Here is a 26362-nt window from a genome sequence, read left to right on the forward strand (position 1 = left end):
AAGAATATGAGAAAGAATATACAAATATGTGTGTATATAAATGAATCACTTTGCTGTACACCAGAAACTAACACAACATTGTAAATCAACTATACTGCAATAAAAAAAAATTATGATTATATTATGTACATATGTGTGTATGTACATATTTATTTTCATCCCCCACTCCCTTCTAGAATGTAAGCTTTGAAAGCGCAGAAACTTTGACTTATTCGGAGCTTTATCCACTGTACACAGAATGGTGCTGGGCACAAAGTAGATGCTCATGAAACTTGTTGAATAAAATAAATATTAAAAAAATTAAAAAAAATAAAGTATACAACTTAGTGGTAATCATTTTGTAATGTACAGAAATATCAACTCACTATGTGTACCTGGAACTAAAAAAAAAAAAAGAATAAATAATAAAGTGAGCTCATAAAAAAATTTTTAATTAAAAATAAATTATACAATTTAATGGTTTCTGATATATTTATAATGTTGTGCAACCATCAGCATCACCTAATCCCAGAACATTTTCATCACCCCCAAAAGAAAGCCCATACCCGCTATCAGCACATTTCCCACTCCCCCCAGCCCCTGGCAACCACTAATCTACATTGCATCTGTATGGATCTGTCTATCCTGGACATTTCGTATAAATGGACTCATGCAATATGTGGCCTTTTGTGTCTACCTTCCTTGCTGTGAACATTCAGCACTCATTTCCACCATATACACACACACACACACACATACACACACACCCAGGAGTGGAATTTCTGGGTCGTATGGTATGTATGTGTTTGGCTTCAGTAGGAAATGGCAAACATTTTTGTAAAAAGGGATCTGCTTGCCCTCTGCTGCCTGACTCTTCCCTGTTTCCTGAAAATGAGATGGTGTGAGCCAGCTTTGGCCATGTAGCTGAGGACAACTCCCCAAGCGGGGGTGAAGTAGTAAGTTGGAAAAGGACTCTGAGTCCCTAGGTGACCTTGGGAGCCCACCACTCTTGGCCTTCAGGAGTCCACTCACCTCTGGACTGTTGTAAGAGACAAAAACCACGCATGTTTGAGCCATTGTGCCATTAGGCTTCTGTTACAATAGCCTGTACTCTAACACACTAATAAAGGTGCAAATAAAGGGTTATGAGATCTCAGGGGAAGAAGGGTTAATTTCACAGAGGGAGAGAGAGGGGTTTGGAAAGGCTTCACTGAGGTGGTAACATGTGAACTGGGTTTTGAAGGATGAGTAGAAGTTTGAGAGGAGAAAAGGGAACAGGAGAGCCTTCTTTCTAGCTATGAGCAAATTCTAGGGGCATTTCCAAGTCTGGTGTACCTGGAGCAGAGGTGTGAAAAGACCATCCATTTTTCCCACCTAGCATATAGTCCCCACTTCCTAGAAGGGCAGTACAATTTCCCTTCAGAGAATCACTTTTCCCCTAGGCTCTAGGGTAAGGCACATGACCCAGGTTCAGCCAAGGTGGTGCAACTTCCTGACTGGGTCAATAACAATCATGTGACACAATCTAGGCCAATAAGAATCAGTAACAGGACGTTTCCCAGAACTACTAAAGAACAAAGAGGCATTCTCTACTGGATTTGCTAAGTGGGTAGGATGCAAACCCAGAGCTGCTGGGGCTAGCTTGTAGAGAAAGCCTGCCTAAGAATAAAACTCATATGCTGGAAAAGAGAGTAAAAAGAAAGCTAAATGAGGGACACAGCCTAACAGTATCATTTGAGCAGCAGGATCCAGCCATACCTATAGATACACCTGGACTTTACAGTTACAAGAGCCAATAAATCCCCTATTTTTAATTAAGCAACTCAGTCGGGTTTTCTGTCATTTACAGTCCAAGGACTCCTGACTAATGTAACATGCACAGAGGACTAGGGAGATTGGAGCTGGGAAAGTGGATCTGAGCCACACTCTAAAAGAAGGTTATGTTGTTTCATTCTGTAGAAAGCTATCGCCACCCAAAGCCTAGAGTTTTTAACCAAATACAGCAAAAAAGAAGACAAGAGGAAGGGCTCTGGTAGAAGGCTCTGACTTAGGGCTAGGCCAAACCAGGAAAAAAGTCAGGGTGCTTCCCAGGACGTACTTTTAGCTGCCCACGTCAAGTCATGATACAATATTGTAAGGATCTCTCTCTGGAACAGGGTGGCGGTGATGTCACTTGAGGAAGGAGATGGGACTTCTCTGAAGGAGGAAGATGGAAAGAACACAAGCTCTAGAGTCAGAATGTCTAGTGTTCACATCCAGGCTCAGCCAAACCCGGTCTGAGCCACCTGGGCAAGATACTCCCTAATGTCTCGTCTCTGAACCTTGCAGAATGCAGATTCCTGGACCCGACTCACCAGGTTGTTGAGGATGAAGTGAGTGACATCAGGAGAGCCCCCAGCTTGATGCAAGGCATACAGCAGGCTCTCCATAAATGTTTGTTCTCTTAAGAGAGAACACCTTTCCTCTGGACCCCAGGTGGCATCAGGCATGTGGCAGATCCTGGGAACCAGATCTTTCATCTTGTTCCTTGAAAAAGCCCTTCCAGGAATGTCACTACCACACGGGAGGGGCTGAGGTCCCCTCCTGGGTCCATGGAGATATGTGTAAGGAAGCTTCCTTCTCTTTCCTGCCCTTGTTCCCTCCTTTTCACCTTCAACTCAAGCCCCAACAGGGAGGCAGGAGTCACACAGACCAGGTGCTCCAGGCCGGGGCATCTGCCCACAGCGCTGGGGGTTGGGGAGTAGGTCCCCAGCTCCTACCCGTTCTTCTTGGGCAGGTAGGCCTCCATGTCAAAGAAGACATTCTGCCGCTCCTTGACGTTGGCGCCCAACTGCTGAATGAGCTCTGCCTCCTTCCGACTGGCGTGGCGCTTGTACCTGTGGTCAGAGGTGTGGGCGTAAAGAGAAGCAGGGGCGTTACACAGACTGCAGGAAGAATCTGGAAACTCTGGGTACCGTCCTCCCATCTTGCCATTGCAATGCTTCTCACAACCTCAGTCCTCCACCTGTACTCTCTGCGTTTGATGCTGACTCCCTGCTAGTCTTGTGACCTTGGGAATGTCCTTCAACCTCTCTGCCTTATTTTCCATACCTCAAACACAGGGATACATCCCATCAGTCTTACCTTATAGACAATATCAATGTGAGAATAAAGTGACTAAGTGCAATGTTAAGCATTTAGAATACCGAACACAAAGTACAAGTTCAATGGATATCTACTGGCAGTACTACTTTCCAGGCTACTCTATAGGAACAACCTGAAGATTACTAAGAGTACAGACAGGAAGGATGCTTTGAAAGTATAATCAGTCAACCAACCAAGGTCTGACTGTTATTCTTTGGTGACATTTAATCTCAAAACCAGAAAAACACGTCATAGACGCTCTCAGAATAGCAGGGGTCCTTGGTGTAAGAACGTAACTCACGGGTCAACCTTCTAACTCAGTGGTTCTCAACTGGGGAAACCTGGGATGAGAGCACTTCCCAAACCATGAAGACACTGTCTGGGAACATTCTGGTTGTCAAGACAGGGCTAGAGGGTTCTACTGGCATCTAGTGGGTAGAAGCCAGGGATGCTGCTAAACATCCGACAATGCACAGGACAGCCCCCAACAGCAAAGAATTATCAATAGTGCCACGACTGAAAAACCCTAGACAGATGAAAGACTCTTGAGTCCTGTCATCAGTAAGATGTGTTTTTCCAAGGGTGGTGATGTCATTACATGGAACCATCCACACTCTACACCATGACTAATGGGCCTCCATTTCCAAAATGGTCAGTCAAGGATAGGGGTATATTCAGTAACCGTCCCAAAAATTGTCCACCAGGGAAAGGAAGAATTGACCAGGATTCCAGAATTGTCACAAACTCTGGAATGGAGGCCCAGCTAAGTGACCTGGGACGAGCCACTCAGAGCATGTTTTCCTGCCTCCCTAGGGGGGTCACAGTATCCAGCGGACGCCTTCACCTGCAGGGGGTGAGAGCACTTCTCAAGCCGTGAAGACATGGGATTAGGAAGTGAACAGGTGATCCTGGCCTCAGGAACTGAACTAAGTCATGAGCTCAAGCATATCCCCACCAGGGATGCCAGACTTCTCACCCCCTCCACCAGAGAGCCCGGTGAGGAGTGAGCTCCCACACCCGTTAGAAGGATACTTGCTATTTACCTGCCCAGTAGGACTTATTAGAAGACCTTTCCTCTGGGGAACTACGCCTCATCCTCGCCCCATCCCGTATGGTTCAAGTAGGGCTGTCCCATCCCCCAGGTCCACAAAGTGAACATATGACCGAGTCTTGTCCAACCAGAGTCTCAATGACTGGTTTGCAGACTGGTACGTGACCAATTCCAGCCAATGGGGATCATGCCCAGAACTTCTGCTGGTGTGGCTGAGCCAGTAGGAAGAAAGGCTGGAGGATAAAAGCCTGGCACTGTTGGTGGCCATCTCAGTGACCATTTCAGCCAAAGTAAAGCCAACCTAGAGGAAGGCAGGATTTAGAGGAAAAAAACAGATTCCTAAAAACACCCTTTGACCCCTGGATCCAGTGATGCCTGAAGCCACTCCTGGTTTTTTCCATTAAAATTTCCATTCTCTGCTCAAGCCAGGCCAGTTTTGAGTTGGGATTCAGGGGAGCCTTTGAGTTGCAGCCAGCCTACCTCTGGAGCGTGCACTTCAGGTCCTTCAGTCGTGTCTTCTGCTTGCTGATGGAGCTGCTGCACGAAGTCTGGAGTGCGGTCAGCTCCTCCAGCTTCTGCCTGTAGATCCTGTGAGTATCCTAAGGGACGGAGCAGCCCAGGTAGCGTGTGCAGGAGGACATAATGGGGTCATTTTTCAGTTTGCTTGTGTCTGGGGATGTGACTACAGCAATCACAGTTTCACAGTTAACATGGTACAACTATGGATACCAAGGGAGAAAGGGGTGGGGTGGGAGGAACTGGGAGACTGGGATAGACACTTATACATTATTGATACTACGTATAAAATAGACAACTGATGGGAACATACTGTAGAGCACAGGGAACTCTACCTACTACACTGTGGTAACCTAAGTGGGAGGGAAGTCCAAAAGGGAGGGAATATCTGTATGTGTATGGCTGATTCATTTTGTTGGGCAGTGCAGGCTAATGCAACATTGTAAAGCCGCCATACTCCAATAAAATTAATTTTTAAAAAAGAGAGAGGAAAAAAAAGATGATACAACTACACCTATCAAAGATGTGGCTTATAAAATTGGGACTGGATTTGGGGAAGGCAGCTCAGCACAGCACAGCATTTCTGTAATAAGGAACTACTGTTTTTTCCTGAGCAGGTTCCATCCTTCCCGATGGGAACAGCAACCAAATATGCCTTTGAGAGGTCAGCCACCTCTTGTCAAGTTTTAATCCAGATGGTTTGAGTAGAGCTAACAGTTCCCATGCCAAGAGTGGTCATGTGATCCAGGCCTGGCCAATCAGTATCCTCCAATCCCCTGGCAACTGATTGGTTCAGAGGTGGATACATGACTCAAACTGAGCCAATGAGAGTCAGCCCTGGGACTTTTACCTAGAAGTATTGGTTTAGTGATGCCTTCTTTCTCCTGGGTTTGCTAATCTGGTAGAAGGTACACCTGGGGCTGCTGAGTGGAGAGAGCCTGCCTAAGAATGAAGCCAAACGGAAAACAGAATTGAGACATGGTAAGAGACAGCATTCTCATGGCACCATTTCAGCCCCTGGATCTAACCAAGTCTGAATGTAATGCTATAATTAGTTACATGAATTAATAAATTTCTTTCCAGTTAGTCCAGTTTGAGTTGGGTTTTTGATCCTGGCAATGAAGAGAGCTCTTGCTAAGTCAACTAAGAAAAGGACACACCTCTTCCCTTAAAGCCAACCCTCCCTACCCCAGGCACAGTCACTCCAATACACTCAACATCTCATTCCTGGAAATAACCATTCAGGGCCATAAGGCCAGAGGAAATACAAGAGACTTCACCCCAATGCAGGGAGAATGGAACACAGTAATTTCTCGACATTGCTGCCACAGCACACCTCCCCCCAAATAATGCCATATGCAGGGAAATGACCAGTTTCTTCTACAGTTTGATAATCTAAGACAAATACCAACAATTTGGAGAAAACAATATGGGGGATGGGGACCATAAAATTAAAAACAATAATGCAATGAACATATTTAAAGTGGCTGTTTGCTTGGGTGGTGGAGAATTGTATTAGCAGAGAGACAGAGAAAAAGAGGACGGTCAGACAGGGAGGCCACAGCCTAAACTCTCATGTCTGTCAAGCAGGTTCCTAGATATGAAGGTTAAACCAGAAAATAAGGAAAAAGTGAAGGCCCAGAAGTGAACAGATAGCAATTCGGAGCCACATGGAAGAATGCTGTGAGCGAGACCCCCTTGGCCCCCAGAAGAGAGGGCTCAGTCCCCTGGACTTATACAGTTTCCTCACTCCTTCCCGGGCCCCAAGAGAGGAAAATTGTGTCTCTTTTTTAATTTAACTTTTAATTTTTAAATAATCTCAAACTTCCAGGAAATTCCCTGGCAGTCCAGTGGTTAGGACACGGTGCTTCCACTTCAGGGGGCCTGGGTTCGATCCCTGGTCAGAGAACTAAGATTCCACAAGCCGTGCGACGTGGCCAAAAAATTTAAAATAAAATAAATAATCTCAAACTTCCAAAAGAATTGTAAGAGTACAAAGAGCTCCCCTATACCTTTCGCCCAGATTCACCAACTGTTAGCATTATGACATATTTGCTTTATTCCCGTGTGTGTGTATGTGTGTGCGTTTATGTGTGTTGGGTGTATTCTTTTTCTACATCAGGCATCAGTAAACTACAGCCCACCGGCCAAATCTGCCCACCTGATTTTGTATGGGCAGTAAGCTAGAAATAATTTTTGCCTGGTTGGAAAAGATCAAAAGAAGAATACTTCATGACACGTGAAAAGTACATGAAATTGAAACTTTGGTATCCATAAATAAACTTCACTGGAGCACGGTCCTGCCCATTCATTTATATATTGTCTGTGACATCACAGCAGCAGAGCAAGAGTAGTGTGACAGAGACCACATGGCCTGCAAAGCCCAGAATCCTCACTACTTGACCTTCTTGCCAAAAGAGTTTGTCTACTCCTGTTCTAAACCATTTGGGAGTTAGTTGCAGACAACAGGCTTCTTTACTCCTAAATACTTTAGTGCATATTTCCTAAGGACATGACATTCTCTTATACATTCAGTTATCAAATACAGAAAATATAACTTTGATACAATACAATACTATCACCTCCAATACCATCCAAATTCAAATTTGGATGCTAACTATCTCTTGATGGCAATTTCCCCCCAGACCTGGACCCGATTCAGTTTGATGCCCTATATTACTATTCATATCACTTTGGTCTCCTTTAGTCTAGACCAGCTTCTCAACTTCTGTCTTTTGTGACGCTGGCATTTTTAAAGAGTTCGGTCCAGTTGTTCTGGAGAATGTCCCTCCACCTTGATTTGTCTGATATTTCCTCATGATTGAATTTTAGTTATGCACCTGGGACAGAAATGTGACAGAAAAGTGATGCTGGGCCCTCAGTGTCTCCCATCAGGAGGGACGTGGTGTCTGTGATGTTAACGTTGATTGCTTGGGAGAGGTGGTGTCCACCTGTCTTCTCCACTGTACAGTGACCAGCTTTCTACCTGTAATTAATAAGTAATCTGTACAGAGAGAGGCTTCAGTGCCAAAACAGTCCTCAACGTTCAACCAATATCTACTGGTAACAAAGGAAACCCTCCAGAACTGGACAAGGAGGATGGGGGCAGAGAGACCCCCCAACTAAGCAGCCTTTGAGAATGTGGGGTCTTTGGACTGAGAGTCCCCAGCAATGCCAGCTGGGCCATGCCACCTCCTGGCACTCTTTGGTGTTGGGTCCCACCACAGCACGAGAAGACCAAGACTGAAACATCGGCAGCCCGATGTTTACCAGGCCTTCAGTTTAAATTAATATTTAATTTCACAAGTAAACATGAAGACATCATCCTCGTTAAAAATTAAAACACTGCAGCTACGGCTAGAGTCGGCTCTGAATATACCCCTATCCTGTCTTCTCCCACTTCTCCAGAAGTAACCACTGTTACCAGTTTCTTCTAGATCTTTTTCTATGTATTCTTCCAGACTGTATGTATCTATGTATTTCTATATTCCACATAGACCTATTTCTATATACACACACTTAACTATGTATACATATATATGAAAAATATACACTGTTGCAAAAACTAATTGCCCCTAATACTTATTCTCCTTTGCATCCTTTTAATAACAGGACCCTACTGAGTGGTAGCCAGGCACGTGGCTGTCCAGCTACAGACATTTCCCAGCCTCCTTTGCAGCTAGGTGTAGAAATATGACCAAGAGTTAGCCACTGGGTTGCAAGCAGAAGTGATGTAAGTTCTGAACCACATTTTTTTTTTAACCATTACACCTGCCATTTCTAGCTATTCAGTTTTCACATGTCAAGCCAACATTTTCTGCCAAGAATAACTGAACCACATTTTTATAAGGAATGGCTTGCCCTCCACTCTCTCTTTCCCTGGCTGGCATATGGCAACAATGGATCCAGTTACCTTGAAACCAGAGATGGAAGCCACATAATACAAATGACAAAGCCCACTGTGCCCTCCTCAGCCAAACGAACCTGGATCCCGGGTGACCTCATGTGACAGGGCTTCCCACCTGTGATTGTTTTACAACAAGACCACCAAGCCTTTAGCACTCCTCACATAGAGAAGTGGGTTCTCTGTTCCCTCTCATTAAAAGTAGGCTTATGGCTGATTTGACCAATAAAATATGTCGAAATTACCCAAAAAGCAAACAAACTGATTAAAAAATGGGCAGAAGATCTGAATAGACATTTTTCCAAAGAAGCCATACAGATAGCCAACAGGCACATGAAAAGATGCTCAACACTGCTAATCATCAAATAAATGCAAATCAAAACCACAGGGAGATATCATCTCACACCTGTTAGAATGGCTGTCATCAAAAAAGACCACAATTAACAAATGTTGGCGAGGATGTGGAGAAAAGAGAACCCCTGTGCACTGTTGGTGGGAATGTAAATTGGTGCAGCCACTGTGGAAACAGTATGGAGGTTCCTCAAAAAACTAAAAATAGAACTACCATAAGATCCGGCAATTCCACTCCTGGGTATATATCTGAAGAAAATGAAAACACTAATTAAAAAAGATACAGGCACAGCAGCATTATTTACAATAACCAAGATATGGAGGCAACCTAAATGTCCGTCAACAGATAAATGGATAAAGATGTGGTATATATATATATACAGTGGAATACTACCCAGCCATAACAAAGAATGAAATTTTGCCATTTTCAACAACATGGATGGACTTGGAGGGTATTATGCTTAGTGAAATAAGTGAGACAGAGAAAGACAAACACGGTATGATATCATTTATACGTGGAATCTTAAAAAAATAAAACAAACTAGTGAATATAACAAGAACAGACTCACAGATACAGAGAACACACTAGTGGTTACCAGTGGGAAGAGAGAAGGGGGAGACGGGCATGATAGGAGTAGGGGATTAAGAGGTACAAACTGCTATGCATAAAATAAATAAGTTACAAGGATATATTCTAGTAGAGAATGGACTTGAGGACACGGGGAGGGGGAAGGGTAAGCTGGGACGAAGTGAGAGAGTGGCATGGACTTATATGTACTACCAAATGTAAAATAGATAGCTAGTGAGAAGCAGCCACATAGCACAGGGAGATCAGCTTGGTGCTTTGTGACCACCTAGACGGTGGGATAGGGACGGTGGGAGGGAGATGCAAGAGGGAGGAGATATGGGGATATATGTATATGTATAGCTGATTCACTTTGTTATAAAGCAGAAACTGACACACCACTGTAAAGCAATTATACTCCAATAGAGATGTTAAAAAAAAAAGCATATACTGTACAACACAGGGAATACAGCCAACATTTTATCATAAGCATAAGTGAAATATAACCTTTAAAAATTGTGAAACACTAGGCACTTCCCTGGTGGCTCAGTGGTTAAGAATCCGCCTGCCACAAAAACAGAAATATACATCAATGGAACAGGAGAGAAAGCCCAGAGATAAACCCACGCACATATGGTCACCTTATCTTTGATAAAGGAGGCAAGAATATACAATGGAGAAAAGACAGCCTCTTCAATAAGTGGTGCTGGGAAAACTGGAGAGCTACATGTAAAAGAATGAAATTAGAACACTCCCTAACACCATACACAAAAATAAACTCAAAATAGATTAAAGACCTAAATGTAAGGCCAGACACTATAAAACTCTTAGAGGAAAACATAGGCAGAACACTCTATGACATAAATCACAGCAAGATCCTTTTTGACCCACCTCCTAGAGAAATGGAAATAAAACCAAAAATAAACAAATGAGACCTAATGACACTTAAAAGCTTTTGCACAGCAAAGGAAACCATAAACAAGACAAAAAGACAACCCTCAGAACGGGAGAAAATATTTGCAAATGAAGCAACTGACAAAGGATTAATCTACAAAATGTACAAGCAGCTCATGCAGCTCAATATCAAAAAAACGAACAACCCAATCCAGAAATGGGCAGAAGACCTAAATAGACATTTCTCCAAAGAAGAAATACAGATTGCCAAAAAACACATAAAAGGATCTCAACATCACTAATCATTAGAGAAATGCAAATCAAAACCACAATGAGGTATCACCAGTCAGAACGGCCATCACACCAGTCAGAATGGCCATCATCAAAAAATCTACAAACAAATGCTGGAGAGGGTGTGGAGAAAAGGGAACCCTCTTGCACTGCTGGTGGGAATGTAAATTGATACAGCCACTATGGAGAACAGTATGGAGGTGGCTTAAAAAACTAAAAACAGGGACTTCCCTGGTGGCGCAGTGGTTGAGAGTCCGCCTGCCGATGCAGGGGACACGGGTTCGTGCCCCAGTCTGGGAGGATCCCACATGCCGCGGAGCAGCTGGGTCCGTGAGCCATGGCCGCTGAGCCTGCGCCTCCGGAGCCAGTGCTCCACAACGGGAGAGGCCACAGCAGTGAGAGGCCCGCGTACCGCAAAAAAAAAAAAAAACTAAACTAAAAACAGAACTACCATATGACCCAGCAATCCCACTACTGGGCATATACCCTCAGAAAACCATAATTCAAAAAGAGGCATGGGGACTTCCCTGGTGGCACAGTGGTTAAGAATCCGCCTGCCAATGCAGGGGACACAGGTTCGAGCCCTGGCCCGGCAAGATCCCACATGCCGTGGAGCAACTAAGCCCGTGCACCACAACTACTGAGCCTGCACTCTAGAGCCTGCGAGCTACAACTACTGAAGCCCATGCGCCTGGAGCCCGTGCTCCACCACAAGAGAAGTCACTGCAATGAGAAGCCCACGCACCACAACGAAGAGTAGCCACCACTCACCTCAACTAGAGAAAGCCTGTGCACAGCAATGAAGACCCAACGTAACCAAGTAAATAAATAAATAAATTGATTTTAAAGAAAGTTGTGAACCACTATATTGTACACCTGAAACATATAGTACTGTTAAGTCAACTATACCTCAATTTTTTTTAAACGGCCGAAGTGACACTATACAATTTCTGAGAAAAAGTCACGGAAGGCCACATAGCTTCCGCCTTATTTGCTGGAACACAAGCTCTTGGAACAAAATGTTCAACTACCCTGGGGCCACCATGCTGCATGGAAACCCTAACCACATAGAGAAGTCACATGGAGGCAGTCTGATCAATAGCCCCAACTAAGACAAACCTTGTTATTCCAGCTCAGGTTCCAGACATGAGGGTCAAGAAACCTCCAGATGATTCCAGCCCCAGCCATGTGAGTTACTCCCAGCCATTCACGTCTTCCCAGCTAAGGCCGCTGACCTCATGGAGCACCGTCAAGCCATCCCTACCATGCCCTGCCTAAACTCCTGACCCACAGACTCTGTGAGCAAACTGCAATAACTGTTGCTTATGCAGCAACAGATAACTGGAACACCACTCACCCTGGACCACATCCCGCTCTGAACTGTTATGTGAGAGAGAAAGAAGCTACCTCATTTAAACCCTTTTATTAGGATATCCCTTTGCTACAGCAGCATAGCTTATACCCTAAAGCACATACTTCTGATTTTTTAAAACATATTAACAGTATCAGAATACAGATATGATTTCACAACTTTCTTTTCTCACTCAACAATATGTCTTACAGATCTACCCACATAAGAATATATAGATGTATTTCATTTTTTTTAGACCTGTGCAGTACTTCATGCTGTGGACATACAACAGTTTATTTAGCCATTTTCCTATCACTGGGTGTTTAGGTTGTTTCCAGTCTCTGACTATAACAGACAATGCAGCACTGAATAATATCCCTGCACTGTCTCTCTGGGGAAATGTGCAAGCGTCTCTGGGGAAGAGAAGTGGAATTGCTGGGTCATAGGGTACAGGCTTGATTTTAGTTTTAACAGATCTTGGCAAATTGCCTGCAAAGTGACTGTGACAATTTACACTCCCACCCACAGCATATGACAGCTGTCCTCCACACCTCACCAAGCAACACTCACTGCTATCCCCACTGACTTTTTTTTTTTTTGGCCACCCTGCACGGCCTACGGGGTCCTAGTTCCCTGACCAGGGACCGAACCTGTGCCCTCTGCAGTGAGAGCACAGAGTCCCAACCACTGCACTGCCAGGGAATTCCCCCCACTGACTTTCTTAAGGGCACTTTTCCGATGCTTCACTGGTGATATTTTCTGCCCAACCCTAAGGCATCAGACTGAGTAGGGATAGGAAGTCCATGGCCCTTCCCATAATTTTGTCCCTTGGCACATACAATCATTCCTGATCCCTAAGAGTTCTCCGTCTCTCTCTCTGCCATTGGCTAGAGCCACTTCCCAAGGGAGATATGATAGTGGAGACCACACGTCCAGTCCACCCTGCCCTGGGCTCCAGGCTCAGGATTTGCCAGTCTTGATGACAACGTGGGGTCTGGGGGGCTGGAAACAAGGCCCTTAGTGTGGTACGCTCTCCATTCCCAGGGCACTCCTTGCCCACGCCCAGTCTCTGCTGATTCTACCTCATGCCAGTCCCACAAGCAGCAGGAAAGATGATCAACTCATTTCTTGGATTCTAAATTTTTTCCAGACCTGCTGTCTCTCAGTCTTTTTTCAACTGTGGCAAAAATATATAACATAAAATTTACCATGTTAATCATTAAATTTTTAAAAAAATTTCTACTTGTAAAAAAATACACATAAAATTTACCATCTTAACCATTTTATGTGTACAACTCAGTGGCATCTAATATGTTCACATCACTGAGTAACCATTACCACCATCCATCTCCAGAACTTTTTCATCATTGCAGCTGAAACTCCAAACCTGTCACACAATAATTCAATTTCCTGTTCCCCGCCCCCAGCCCCTGGCAACCACCACTCTACTTTCTAGTTCTATGAATTTGACTCCTCTAGGTATAAGTTGAATCATACAGTATTTATACTTTTTGTGCCTGACTTATTTAGACATATCATAATGGCTTCAAGGTCCATCCAAATTGCAGCATGTAGCAGAATTTCCTTCCTTTTTAAGGCTGAACAATACCCTGCAGTATGTATATACCACGTTTTATCCACTCATCTGTTGATGAACACCTGGGTTGCTTCCATCTTTTGGATATTGTGAATAATGTTACTATGAACACGGGTGGATAAGTATTTGTTCGAGTCCCTCCTTTTAATTCTTTTGAGTATATAATCAGAAGTAGAATTTCTGGATCATAAGGTAATCCATGTTTAACTTTTTCAAGGAACTGCCATACCGTTTTCCAGAGAGGCTGTACCATTTTACAACAGCTGTCTCTCTTTTTTTTTTTTGGCTGCGTTGGGTCTTCATTGCTGCGCGCAGGCTTCCTCTAGTTGTGGCGAGCGGAGGCTACTCTTCGCTGCGGTGCGCGGGCTTCTCATTGTGCAGCACGGGCTCTAGGCACGCGGGCTTCAGTACTTGTGGCACTTGGGCTCTGCAGTTGTGGCTTGCAGGCTCTAGAGCGCTGGCTCACTAGTTGTGGCGCACAGGCTTAGTTGCTCCGCGGCATGTGGGATCTTCCTGGACCAGGGCTGGAACCTGTGTCCCCTGCATTGGCAGGCGGATTCTTAACCGCTGCGCCACCAGGGAAGTCCCCACAGACCCTCAGTTGGACTTGTGCTTTGAGATGTTTTTTCCAGGAACAGGAGGATGAGCCACACTGAGGCAATCCAATCCTGCCTTTCATCCAGTCAGCCCTGTGTCCTTGAATGCAACTAGTCGCCAGATGGAAGCTTTCTGTTGTTTTTGCCAGCTCAGCAGCTGTTCCCTTTCTGGTTAATGTCCCTATGGTTTCTTTGGAGATCCATCCCTCCCCAACACTCAGTCCATGAGATCTGGCTAGGAGCAGGTTTACCCCAGGTTCCAGGGCAAATGACCCAGGCCTGGCCAATCAGAGTATCAGCCTCCTGACCAGGCTGGCTGACTCAGGGACGAGCATTCAAAACCAATGAACCTCAGTGGTGGGGCTTTTATCAGAAATGATGGAAAAAAAAAAAAAAGAAACTCTTTTTCCCCTAGTTCTCAAGGTAGCAGGATATAAGCCCAGAGCTAATGGGGCTGCCTTGCCTGGGAATGAACCCAAATGAGAGGAAAACAGGATGGAGAGGCAAACAAAGGCTGAGCCCTGATGGTTTCATTTAAGCTCCTGGATCGGCTTATATCTGAAGGCGGTACACCTTTGACTTCCCTATTAATGTAAGCAAACAAATGCCATTTTATTCTGTTTGGCTTTTTAAGAGGCAAGTGTCAGAATCTAGATTAACATGCCAAAGAACAGAGCTTTCCATCTGGGCAAAGTTAACCACACCAGGTAAGAAGAGAAGCCATAAATCTTGGACTCTTTATTACCAAGCTCTTGCCCTGGTCACTGTCATTTATTTTTATTTTTTGCGGTACGTGGGCCTCTCACTGTTGTGGCCTCTCCTGTTGCGGAGCACAGGCTCTGGACGCGCAGGCTCAGCGGCCATGGCTCACGGGCCCAGCCACTCCGCGGCATGTGGGATTTTCCCGGACCGGGGCACGAACCCATGTCCCCTGCATCGGCAGGCGAACTCTCAACCTCTGCGCCACCAGGGAAGCCCCTAAACCATCATTTTTTAACAACTTTATTGAAGTATAATTTACATGTCATAAAATTCTCATTTTAAGTGTACAATTCAGTGATTTTTATACATTTACCAAGTTATGCAACTATCCCACATCCAGTTTTAAAACATTCCATTATCCAGTAAGATCTCCAGTGTCTATGAGCACTTGCTCCCCACTCTTCCCTCCTCCCAGCTCCTGGCAACCACTAATCCACCTTCTGTCCCTATAGATTTTGTCTTTTCTGGATACTTCATATAAATGGAATCATACAATATGTGGCTTTGCGTCTGGCTTCTTTCACGTAGCATACTGTTTTTGAGGTGTATTTATGTTGTAGTATGTATCAATTTTTATTACTACTCAGCACTTATATCACATTTTGTTCATTCATCTACCAGCTGTTAGACATTTGGGTTATTTCCACTTTTTGGGTACTATGAATAATGCTGCCATGAACATTCATGTACAAGTCTTTGTGTAGATACCTATTTTCCTTTCTCTTGGATAGATACCTAGGAATGGAATTGTTGGGTCATATGGTAAGTATATGTTTAAATTTCAAAGAAAATGCCAGAATGCCAAACCACTATTTTTATTTCTAAACTAGGCAGCAGTGTATTGGAGCAAGGGAGACGCTCACTGAAAACTGGGAGTTGGGTCTCTGCACACAGTGCAAGGAGTACCAGCTTATTAAACGTGATTGACTCCCACTTCAAGTTGCTACCTCCAAAAATAACCCAGAGTGCTGGGGGCACCAAAGCAGACCAGCAGCTATGGAAGAAAGGACTCTACTCTGCTGCCCGAAGCAAGTCCCAACCCCCCAACTATCTAGTTCAAGACCAAGCAAAGAAAACAGACACACTTCAGGAACCTCCATACTGTTCTCCATAGTGGCTGTATCAATTTACCTTCCCACCAACAGTGCAGGAGGGTTCCCTTTCCAGCACACCCTCTCCAGCATTTATTGTTTCTAGATTTTTTGATAATGGCCATTCTGACCGGCGTGAGGTGATACATCACTGTAGTTTTGATTTGCATTTCTCTTAAAAAACTAAAAATAGAACTACCATATGACCCAGCAATCCCATTATTGGGCATATACCCTGAGAAAACCATAATTCAAAAAGAGTCATGTGGGCCAATGCAGGGGACACGGGTTTGTGCCCCGGTCCGGGAAGATCCCACATGCCGCGGAGCGGCTGGGCCCGTGAGCCATGGCTGCTGAGCCTGCGCGTCCGGAGCCTGTGCTCTGCAACGGGAGAGGCCACAACAGTGAGAGGCCCGCGTACCGCAAAAAAAAAAAAAACAAAAAGTCATGTGCCACAATGTTCACTGAAGCTCTATTTACAATAGCCAGGACATGGAAGCAACCTAAGTGTCCATCGACAGATGAATGGATAAAGAAGATGTGGCACATATATACAACGGAATATTACTAGCCATAAAAAGAAACAAAATTGAGTTATTTGTAGTGAGGTGGATGGATATAAAGTCTGTCATACAGAGTGAAGTAAGTCAGAAAGAGAAAAACAAATACCATATGCTAACACATATATATGGAATCTAAAAAAAAAAAAAGGTTCTGAAGAAACTAGAGGCAGGACAGGAATAAAAACGCAGATATAGAGAATGGACTTGAGGACACAGGGAGGGGGACGGGTAAGCTGGGATGAAGTGAGAGAGTAGCATGGACATATATACACTACCAAATGCAAAACAGATAGCTAGTGGGAAGCAGCTGCATATCACAGGGAGATCAGCTCAGTGCTTTGCGATGACCTAGAGGGGTGGAATAGGGAGGATGGGAGGGAGGTTCAAGAAGGAGGGGATATGGGGATATATGTATGCATATGGCTGATTCACTTTGTCATACAACAGAAGCTAACACAGTATTGTGAAGCAATTATACTCTAATAAAGATCTATTTTTAAAAAAAGAGACACACTTGATAAAATACCTAAAGATGGAGCTTTGGAGGCAGGAGGAAAGAGTATAGTTATAAGGTAAATATTGTCAGCAAAGAATCAAATGCTGGACTTCCCTGGTGGCGCAGTGGTTAAGAATCTTCCTGCCAATGCAGGGGACATGGTTTCGAGCCCTGGCCTGGGAAGATGCCACGTGCTGCAGAGCAACTAAGCCCGTGCGCCACAACTACTAAGCCTGCGCTCTAGAGCCCTCGAGCCACAACTACTGAGCCCAGGTGCCACAACTACAGAAGTCCACACACCTAGAGCCCCTGCTCTGCAACAAAGGGAAGTCCATGCACCACAATAAAGAGTAGCTCCCGCTCGCTGCAACTAGAGAAAGCCTGCGCACAGCAACAAAGACCCAATGCAGCCAAAAATAAATTAATTAAAAAAAATTAATTAAAAAAAATTTCTCTTTCTCCGAGAGAAAACGCAAGCATCATACACTACTCAATTCTTCAGTAAATGATATTTGCATGGTCATAACCACATAAATGACTGAGACTATTTTTTTAATAAATTTATTTATTTATTTATTTATTTTTGGCTGCATTGGGTCTTTGTTGCCATGCACGGGCTTCCTCTAGTTGCAGCTAGCAGGGGCTACTCTTCGTTGCAGTGCACAGGCGGTGGCTTCTCTTGTTGCAGAGCACGGGCTCTAGGCGTGCGGGCTCCAGTAGTTGTGGCACGTGGGCTCAGTAGTTGTGGCTCGTGGGCTCTAGAACGCAGGCTCAGTAGTTGTGGTGCATGGGCTTAGCTGTTCTGCAGCATGTGGGATCTTCCCGGACCAGGGCTCGAACCCGTGTCCCCTGCATTGGCAGGCAGATTCTTAACCACTGTGCCACCAGGGAAGCCCGAGCCTATTTTTTTTAATAAGCCTTTTGGTACTGTTAGGTTACTTTTTGGTCTCCTGCTCATTTTATTATGAAATATTTCAGACATATTGAAAAAGAAAATCATATAATAGAAAACAAATATAACATTAATACCCATATTCTCACCCTCAGTTTAAGAAATAATAGGGCACAAAGAGTTGAAAGGCCCTATGTACTCTTTCTACGTGGTATTCCCATCTGCTGCCCCCAATGAGGGGAACCTCTATGCTGGTTATGTCCACCCCCACGCCCACCCCAGATCAATTCTGTCTTTCTCTGTGCCCTGGGAGGTTGACCTCTATGGACTGCATCTCCCAGGCTCCCTTGCCCTGCCTCCTACCTAGCCAATGGGATGCCAGGACAGAAGACTGGAGAGCAGGAGGAGAGAGAGGCTGGGGTATTGGTTCCTCCTGCCTCCTCCCTGCTTTGCTACAGCTTTCGACCACTGCAGCTCCTGTCCTCCAGCTCCCCTTTCCCTGCAACAAGCTCTGGTGACCGCCCCTTCCCTCTGCCCCTTTAGGATGAGGACTGGTTCCAGCTCCAGGGACCTCGTCTTTAAACTGCCACACCTCTGTAAATAGTCCCTTCCTTAGACTTTTTTCAGTGACACCCATTTGGAAGAGTCATTTGCTTCCTGCCAGGGCCCTGCCCAAATCTCCACTATACTGAATCTGGCCCATATCACTCCCTTGCAAGTCTTTATATTTGTGCTACATAGACATGTATCAGTAAGCAAAACATAGTGCTGTTTTGAATGCTTTTAACTTTATTATACATGTCATACTATACATACCCCTTGGCAACTTTTCACGCAATGTTGCTGGGTTGTTTTTTTTTTTTTGAGGTTTTGGTGGGTTTTTTTTTAACATCTTTATTGGAGTATAATTGCTTTACAAGGGTGTGTTAGTTTCTGCTTTATAACAAAGTGAGTCAGCTATACATATACATATATCCCCATATCTCCTCCCAATGTTGCTTTTCTTTTTAAAATATTTATCCATGTTGATACATACAGCTCTAGTTTATTCATCTGATCTTCATACCACACTCTATGGATGTTCAGTGGAATTATCCATTCTGATGGACAGTTAGGTTTCCAGTTTTCAGCTGTTACAGAATTCTTATAAATATCTCCTATTTGAGTTTTTAACTATGTGGATATGTATTACTTATAAAAATGTAGAATAGATCAGAGAGAGACAGACACTAACATTGGCTCTGTAAGCTGAGATACCCATAGCTCCTTTCCTACATGTCTGATTACCATCCTTTTATACCATGTATGGGAGACACAAACAATTGAATTTCTGCTGGAAGATTTGGAGATCTGCCGCCTCTCCTGTCCTCTGAGGCCCCAAACTCTGCCCCACTGGGAAGATGAGGTTAATGAGTCCAGGTGCCAGCACAGCTGTGAAACATCTAGAGATGCCCTTTCAACACAACTTGGCTGAGTCACAACTCTTGAGTCAACGTTTATTGCAAGAACTGCCGGCAATCAAGAATTCCCTGGTGGTCCAGTGGTTAGGAGTCCACACTTAGGAGTCCGAACCCTGCAGGGGGCAAGGGTTCTATCCCTGGTCGGGGAACTAAGAACCTGCAAGCCACGCGGTGCGGCCAAAACTTTTAAAAAAAGAAAGAAAGAAAGAATTGCCGGCAATGGAATCATATGCCATTTTCAGACAGGGCCCTGGTCTAGGAACATTGCACGTTGGTGGGCAACCCAGCAGACTGCAACAGAGCCATGGCCACCACTAAAATGTGGTCACTTACAGGTGTGGCTGGTGCTAAGTTGTCAAGAGACTGCATTTATATAGTTCTCCTTCCAAGGAATCAACATCAAATAAAGATTTCTGAATGCTGAATATACTGAACTAAGACTCAGTATGCCATGGAAACACTACCAAAGATGGCAAGTTGACTTCACCTAAACTGTATCAGTTCTATACTGGGAAAGATTCTGAGTCATGCGCCAGGATCGATTAGTAATGTCTGTTATAGGAGCAGTAAGTAAGGGCATCAGCATGCATGTCAGGCATTTGGAAGACAGAATAACATAATGGTTAAGTGATTAGGCTTGAGAGTCAGACTGCCTTCATGTCCAGAGTCTGCCACTTCTTAAGTTTCCTCAGTTGTGGAAGAGCTAGGGGATGAGATATATGTTAACAGGCATGTACTGGTTTTTTAAAATCAGCTTTACAGGTAGAATTTACATACGAATTCACCAATTTTCAGGTATACATAACGAATTTTGGCAAATACATATAGTTGTGTAACCACCACCACAATCAGGACATAAAACAAAGGTTCCCAAACTTTGTTGGTTCACCACACCCTTAGCATCTCAGTAAACTTTTCACAGAGTCCTTAAGCCAAATAACTGAAAAGTATTTATGTCCTACCAACTTAGTAGCCTCTTGGGAAAAAAAGAATACACAGAAATTGACAAAAGTATTTTTATTTCATTCAGAAGTAACCAAAATTATTTACGGATGTGTGTGCCTGTCGGGCTCTGCACAAAATCTCAAACCTTGGGAATAGATTGGACACCGTCATCCTCATTTCTTGTTCTAAATTGATTTTCACATAGTATTTGATTTTAATCAGCCCCCAAAACCCAACTTCACAAAGATATGACATCATTAAAAAGATGTGTGGGAAAAAAAAAAAGATGTGTGGGGCTTCCCTGGTGGCACAGTGGTTGAGAGTCCATCTGCCGATGCAGGGGACACGGGTTCGTGCCCCGGTCTGGGAAGATCCCACGTGCCGCGGAGCGGCTAGGCCCGTAAGCCATGCCCACTGAGCCTGCGTGTCCGGAGCCTGTGCTCCGCAACGGGAGAGGCCACAACAGTGAGAGGCCCGCATACCGCAAAAAAAAAAAAAAGATGTGTGAAACATTCTTTTTAATGACAGATATTGTGTTTTCCTTGAAAATTTAAATTATCCCATAGTGCCCCTGTGAGCTTGCTGCAGCTCCTTGGAGGTGCCTTAACACAGTTTGTGAGGCACAGATATAGACTGTTTCTATTACTCCTAAAAAGATACCTGTCCAGCATCCTTCTCTGTTTTTTTTTTTTTACTACCAGTATTTTGATTTTCCTTCATGGGACCACCCCTCCACCACTCTTATTTCATGTGGTTTGAACGCCACTTATCCCAGTCCTGGGCTCCAGGGGAGACATGTTAACCAAGACCCAGCCAATTAGTGCCACAGGGTCTCCACCACTGTTATTTCATGTGGTTTGAACGCCACTTATCCCAGTCCTGGGCTCCAGGGGAGACATGTTAACCAAGACCCAGCCAATTAGTGCCACAGGGTCTGGTTAAGTAAGGGATAATCACATGACCCAAGTCGGGCCAATGAGAGTTAGCCCTGGGACTCCTGCCAGAATTACAGGAGAGAAGATGCTCTGTTTCTGAGGTTTGCTGAACTGGTAGATATCAGCCTGAGGCTGCCAATGCTCATCTTTGCCACAACATGGGAGAGACTGATGAGAATGAAGTTGACATAGAGGAAACATACACACACTCACACACACAGACATCATTGAAGCACCTGGATCCAGCCTTGCCTGAAGCCATTTCCCACTGGACTTCCCACTACATGAGCCAATAAAACATTTTTGTTTGTTTGTTTGTTGGCTTAAAGCTGGTTCAACTGGGTTTCTGCCACTTACCACTAAGAATCCTTACTAACACATCATGTTAAAGCACCGTACAAATGAAATGAGTCCCCACAAGTCCAAAAGCTTCCTTCTAGAGCCAAGGGTCTCAGGATACTGTTGGAGCCCACTGTGTTAGGAACCCAAAAAGTATCTGATGGATACAGCAGGCCTGGGTTCAAATTCTGGCTCCTCGAGTTTCAAGTTACTTAACATCTCTTAGCCTCACTCTCATCTGTAAAGCCAGGCTGTCATTTAGATTAAATGGAATAATCCATGTATCATACAGTCAGCTCTTATCGTTGCTGCTATTATTGTCAGCCTTTGTTTTCTAGATAAAGAAAAGCTCAGAGAGGCGGCTTGCTAAAGGTCAGATGCTAGGCAGTGGCAGAGTTCAGGCCTGAACCTAGGAATCCTGACTCCCTGTCTGGAGTTCTTCCCACACAACCCACTTCTAGGGAAAGAGGCCCAGAAGGCAATGCAAGATGGGAGAGAAACAAAAGAGTACCCGGGGCACAGACCTGCCTTGGGTAGTAGTTAAGGGTATACAGACCCTGTCACGGATATAGAAAACAAACTTATGGTTACCAGGGGATGTGGGGGGAGGGATAAGTTGGGAGATTGGGACTGACATATACACACTACTATATATAAAACAGATCACTAATAAGAACCTGCTGTATAGCACAGGGAACTCTACTCAATACTCTGTAACAGCCTATATGGGAGAGGAATCTAAAAAAAAAAAAAAAAAAAAGAGTGGATATACGTATATGTATAACTGATTCACTTTGCTGTACATCTGAAACTAACACAACACTGTAAATCAGCTGTACTCTAATAAAAATTAAAAAAAAAAAAGAGTATAGACTCTGATGTTCAATGCCTGGGTTTGAATCCTGAATCCAGTACTCATAAGCCGTGTGATTTGGGGTACATTTTTCACTCTGCAAGATGGGTATAACAGGATCTGTTTCACAGGGTTTTTTTTTTTTAAGGGTTTTAATAAAATAATACTTATCTTCCTACTTCCACCCTGTCCGCCTCATGTCTATTCTATACACAGCAGCCAGAGGGATGCCCGTTTCATTGGTAACAAAAGCCAAAAATCTTACAATGGCCTACCCTGCATTTCTGTGAGGTCAGGGTTGGGGAGAGGCTTCTTCGGGCCACCTCCTTCCTGGGTGGAGAGGGACGAGGTCAGGTTTCCAGAGATGCAAGACAGGAAATGCTCATTAAATCACCTGCCACCACATCTGTAAGTGACCTTCTGTGGTCACACCACAGGCCACAGGGCCAAACACGTACTGGTCTCAGACTAATGCTCAATTCACCGGCATGGCCGAAACCGCAACCAGGCAAAACCAAAGTCCTCACGGTGACTCGACCTTGCCCCCGAGTCCAGAGAGGCCCTGGCAGATGCAAATCACAGGCAAAAGAAAACAGATCCTTTCCTCTAGAAAGTCCCAGAGATTATGACTTTTTTAGGGGTGGGAAGGAATTCCAAAGACCTTTCAAATCCTCTAGGATCTGAAATTAGATTTCCTCTTTCCTCCCTTCACTGGAAAAAGGGAAGAAGAGGTAAAACACAGAGATATTATACATCATCCCAAGAAAGACAGAATCAGAGAGATATGAACATGAAACCCACAAATCCCAGATTCTGAGGCAGATATAGGCAAATTAAGATAGGCCCGGATTTTCTGGTGAAAAAAAAGACCCTTCCTATTGTTAACCTTGCCCACCTGCCTACCTGTTGTGACCTCCCTGTTCCCCAACAAATGTCTCATATCTGAAAGTCCACCCAACACATACATAATGACAATATATACCCTACTTATTATATGCGTATTTCCAGAGACTTTCATCTCAGGAGAGCTCTTACATTTATTATGGGGTTTGGGGGGAGCGGTGAGAAGTCAGACCTAGTCCAGTCCAGTTCCCCCACTGCCGAAGACGTGAGCAGGGGACATCACGGTTTCCACCTGGTCAGCCCTTCTACAGCCCTTGCTGTGCACCAGGGGACAAAATCCAGGGTTAATTCCCAATTCCTCTCTGTCCCTCACACACCTGAGCCCCAGAGACACCAAGTAAGAACATAACAACAAGTCAAAAGTCTCCTTTATCTAATTGCTGTTAAGTGCATTAATTGCATAGCTCTGAAGCACTCCCCACCCTAATACCCTCCATGGCTCCACAGCTGGACATGACCTGAGAGCCTAGCAGGACAAAGCGTTAAGAAAGAGCCGAGTCTTCTCGATGGCAGTGGAGCCTGAAGGGTCCCCTGGGAACTGAGTGGGCCCTAAGCCCTGGGCCTGAAGGAAAGGGCACGAACCCACACATGCTGGGCAGGCCAAGAAAAAGTACCCTTCTGGTTCTGGTACCTCACTCTGTGCTCATGCCTAAAAAAGCACCCGCCTTCCTGCTCAGTCCCTCCAGCAACCCTCTCTCTATTCATCTGGACCTACGACATCATATCTAGAAAGACCCATCACAGACACCCTTGCCAATCTCCCCTCCCCTCCTCTGGACACAGTAAGAGGCCAACCAAACTGCAGACAAGAGCTACATGGACAGAGAAAATGTCACTGCTCCAGCTGAGGACAGGAAGGAGCGGGCTGGGGTGTTCCATGTGATTTAAGGCAAACAGAGCCCAACTCTGGAGAAAAGAGACACAATCCGGTAGCTGTGGAGGGAACAGCCTCATCTCCAAAAATGGTCCAGGCATCCCTCTTGGCCAACCCTAAGGTTTCCTGAGGCGTCTTTAGTCACCAAGGTAGATAGCTGAGGCCTCTGCGAACCTCCTATTAGAAACAACTTCTCCTGCCAGGCCCGCGCAGCGGCAATGCCATTCTCTCAAGGGGCCTCTTACACCCGCCCTCACCCCACCCAGTGTAAGGCTCTGGGCCAAATGGGTGAGGGCTGGGAGCAGCCTCTATCACTAAGGGAGGCAGCCCAGCTGTCACAAGTGACAGATGTCATCCACAACGCCAAACTCGGCCTGCAGCAGCGTCGGAGAGGCGGGCACAGACACAGGAGCCCCGAAGACTGAGAACAGGGGTCTCTAACCCCTAAGCAAAGTCTTCGGGTTCAAGGTGAATAGCTCCCAAGCACATCTCTCAAAATGGAGCTGCAGAGGAGAGGGCTGGCCCGCCAGAGTAAAGGACGAGTGGAGCTGCCGAAAGCTGGAGGGCGGCGGCGGGGTCAGGGGAGACCCCTGAGGAGGTGGGCGCTGGGCTTTCTCTTTGAGTCCCCAAACATACCTGTCCCCTCTGGCCTCCCCCACATGGACACACCTGGAACTTCCCCTCAGAGGCCATAGACCAACTTTCTGCAGCGAAGGAGGTGCGCGGAGCAAAGAGCCGGCGCGAGGGCGGGGGAAATGGGGAGCTTCGACTCGGCGCCCAAAGGGGATGAAGAACTGAAATACTGGGAGATGGGAGGGGGCTGGCTCACGCGGACCACCAGCCCCCAGGGCCTAGCCAGGGGCAACCTCTGGGCCCTAATGGTTCCCACCGCCCGGGCTGGGCAAGCAGGAAGCGGAATACCCTGCACATCAGGTAGCAGAGTTTCAGGACTAGGTGGCCCGGTCCTACCTGCAGTTCCTGAAATTCTCCCTCCAGCTCGTGCCACTCACGCTCGCAACGCTCCAGCTGGCCGGCCATGGTGCAGTGGTGCGAGGCGGAGGCGGTTGCTCCTGCAGCGTGGCGCGGCCGGCCACCAGCACCCCACGCCTGTCCGCTCGCCGGCCGCCTTCCGAGGCACCAGCTGTTCCTGCGCAGCGGGAGCCACGCGCGCACCTGACGTCACAGCCCCGGCCCTGGTGCCCGCCCCACCCCTCGCCGGGAGTCAGGCCCTGCGCATGCGCACGCTCCGCCCCGGCTCCGCCCCCGCGCGTCGGGCGCCTGCCGAGGGGTTGCTGTAGATTTGCAGAACTTGGTAGGGTCTACTAATGCCCCCCCTTGGGAATGCTTCTGCGCCTCCAGAATCTCTCTCGCCTAGTTTGGGTGGGGAACTTGTCCGCAAACCGCATTTGTAGAGCTTATTTTACTTAAATTGTGTGTATTGGGGGTGTCTGGGATCGGGAGGTAGAAGGGAGATTGCAGGGAGGGAGCATTGCCTTAACTGAGACAAAGCCAACGACGGCCTGGAGAGAGGGCCCTGTCATCTCACATTGTCATTATTTACTTCAACCAATACGTCCTAGATCCTGTCCTCTAAGACTCTAGGTGACTCTCTTGACAGCTGTTTCTGTCGCTCAAATGACATAACCACCTCAATGCTAATTGAATCCAAATTCCCTCACCTCCCGGGCGTGGTCCTGCAAGATCTATCCCTGCCTAGTTTTCGAGTCACATCTCCTATCTCATCCCTCTCGATAAGTACTCTCCAGCCACGGTTTTTGTTGGTTTTTTCTTCCTACCCTTGCATGGAATATTCTTCCCTCTAAATCTTCATATGGTTGCCTTTTTCTCATCATTCTAACCTTAGTTCAAATGACACCTGTATTAGTTTCCTAGGGCTGCCCGAATTACAAACTGGGTTAAGTACCACAAACTGGGTGGCTTGAACAACAGAAATGTATTCTCTTACAGTTCTGGAGGCTAGAAGTGAGAAATCAAGGAGTCAGCAAGATCATACTCCCTCTGAGACTCTGA

The 26362-nt window shown here is 45.6% G+C and overlaps 1 protein-coding gene across 6 annotated transcripts in view; it reads right to left on the reverse strand.

Annotated features, from left to right (window-relative positions):
• The window catches only part of TMEM120B (transmembrane protein 120B), a 45022-nt gene extending 19475 nt beyond the window's left edge, over positions 1-25547 (reverse strand). For 2 of the 6 annotated variants that reach the window (XM_089894450.1, XM_089894449.1), the window contains exons 1-3: positions 25301-25547; positions 4634-4752; positions 2739-2855 (exon numbers count right to left, since the gene is read on the reverse strand). In XM_089894450.1, the coding sequence (XP_089750576.1) occupies positions 2739-2855; positions 4634-4752; positions 25301-25369 (305 nt within the window). In that variant the 5' untranslated portion in view covers positions 25370-25547. The remainder of the gene's footprint in view (positions 1-2738; positions 2856-4633; positions 4753-25300) is intronic. The other 4 variants (XM_089894452.1, XM_089894451.1, XM_022598117.3 and 1 more) reach the window with 4 other exon arrangements.
• Between the last annotated feature and the right edge of the window lie 815 nt (positions 25548-26362).

Source organism: Delphinapterus leucas, chromosome 14 (assembly GCF_059928025.1).
Source record: "Delphinapterus leucas isolate spDelLeu-1000000601 "Yukka" chromosome 14, BTC_Dleu_Yukka2, whole genome shotgun sequence".
NCBI classification, from domain to species: Eukaryota; Metazoa; Chordata; class Mammalia; order Artiodactyla; family Monodontidae; genus Delphinapterus; species Delphinapterus leucas.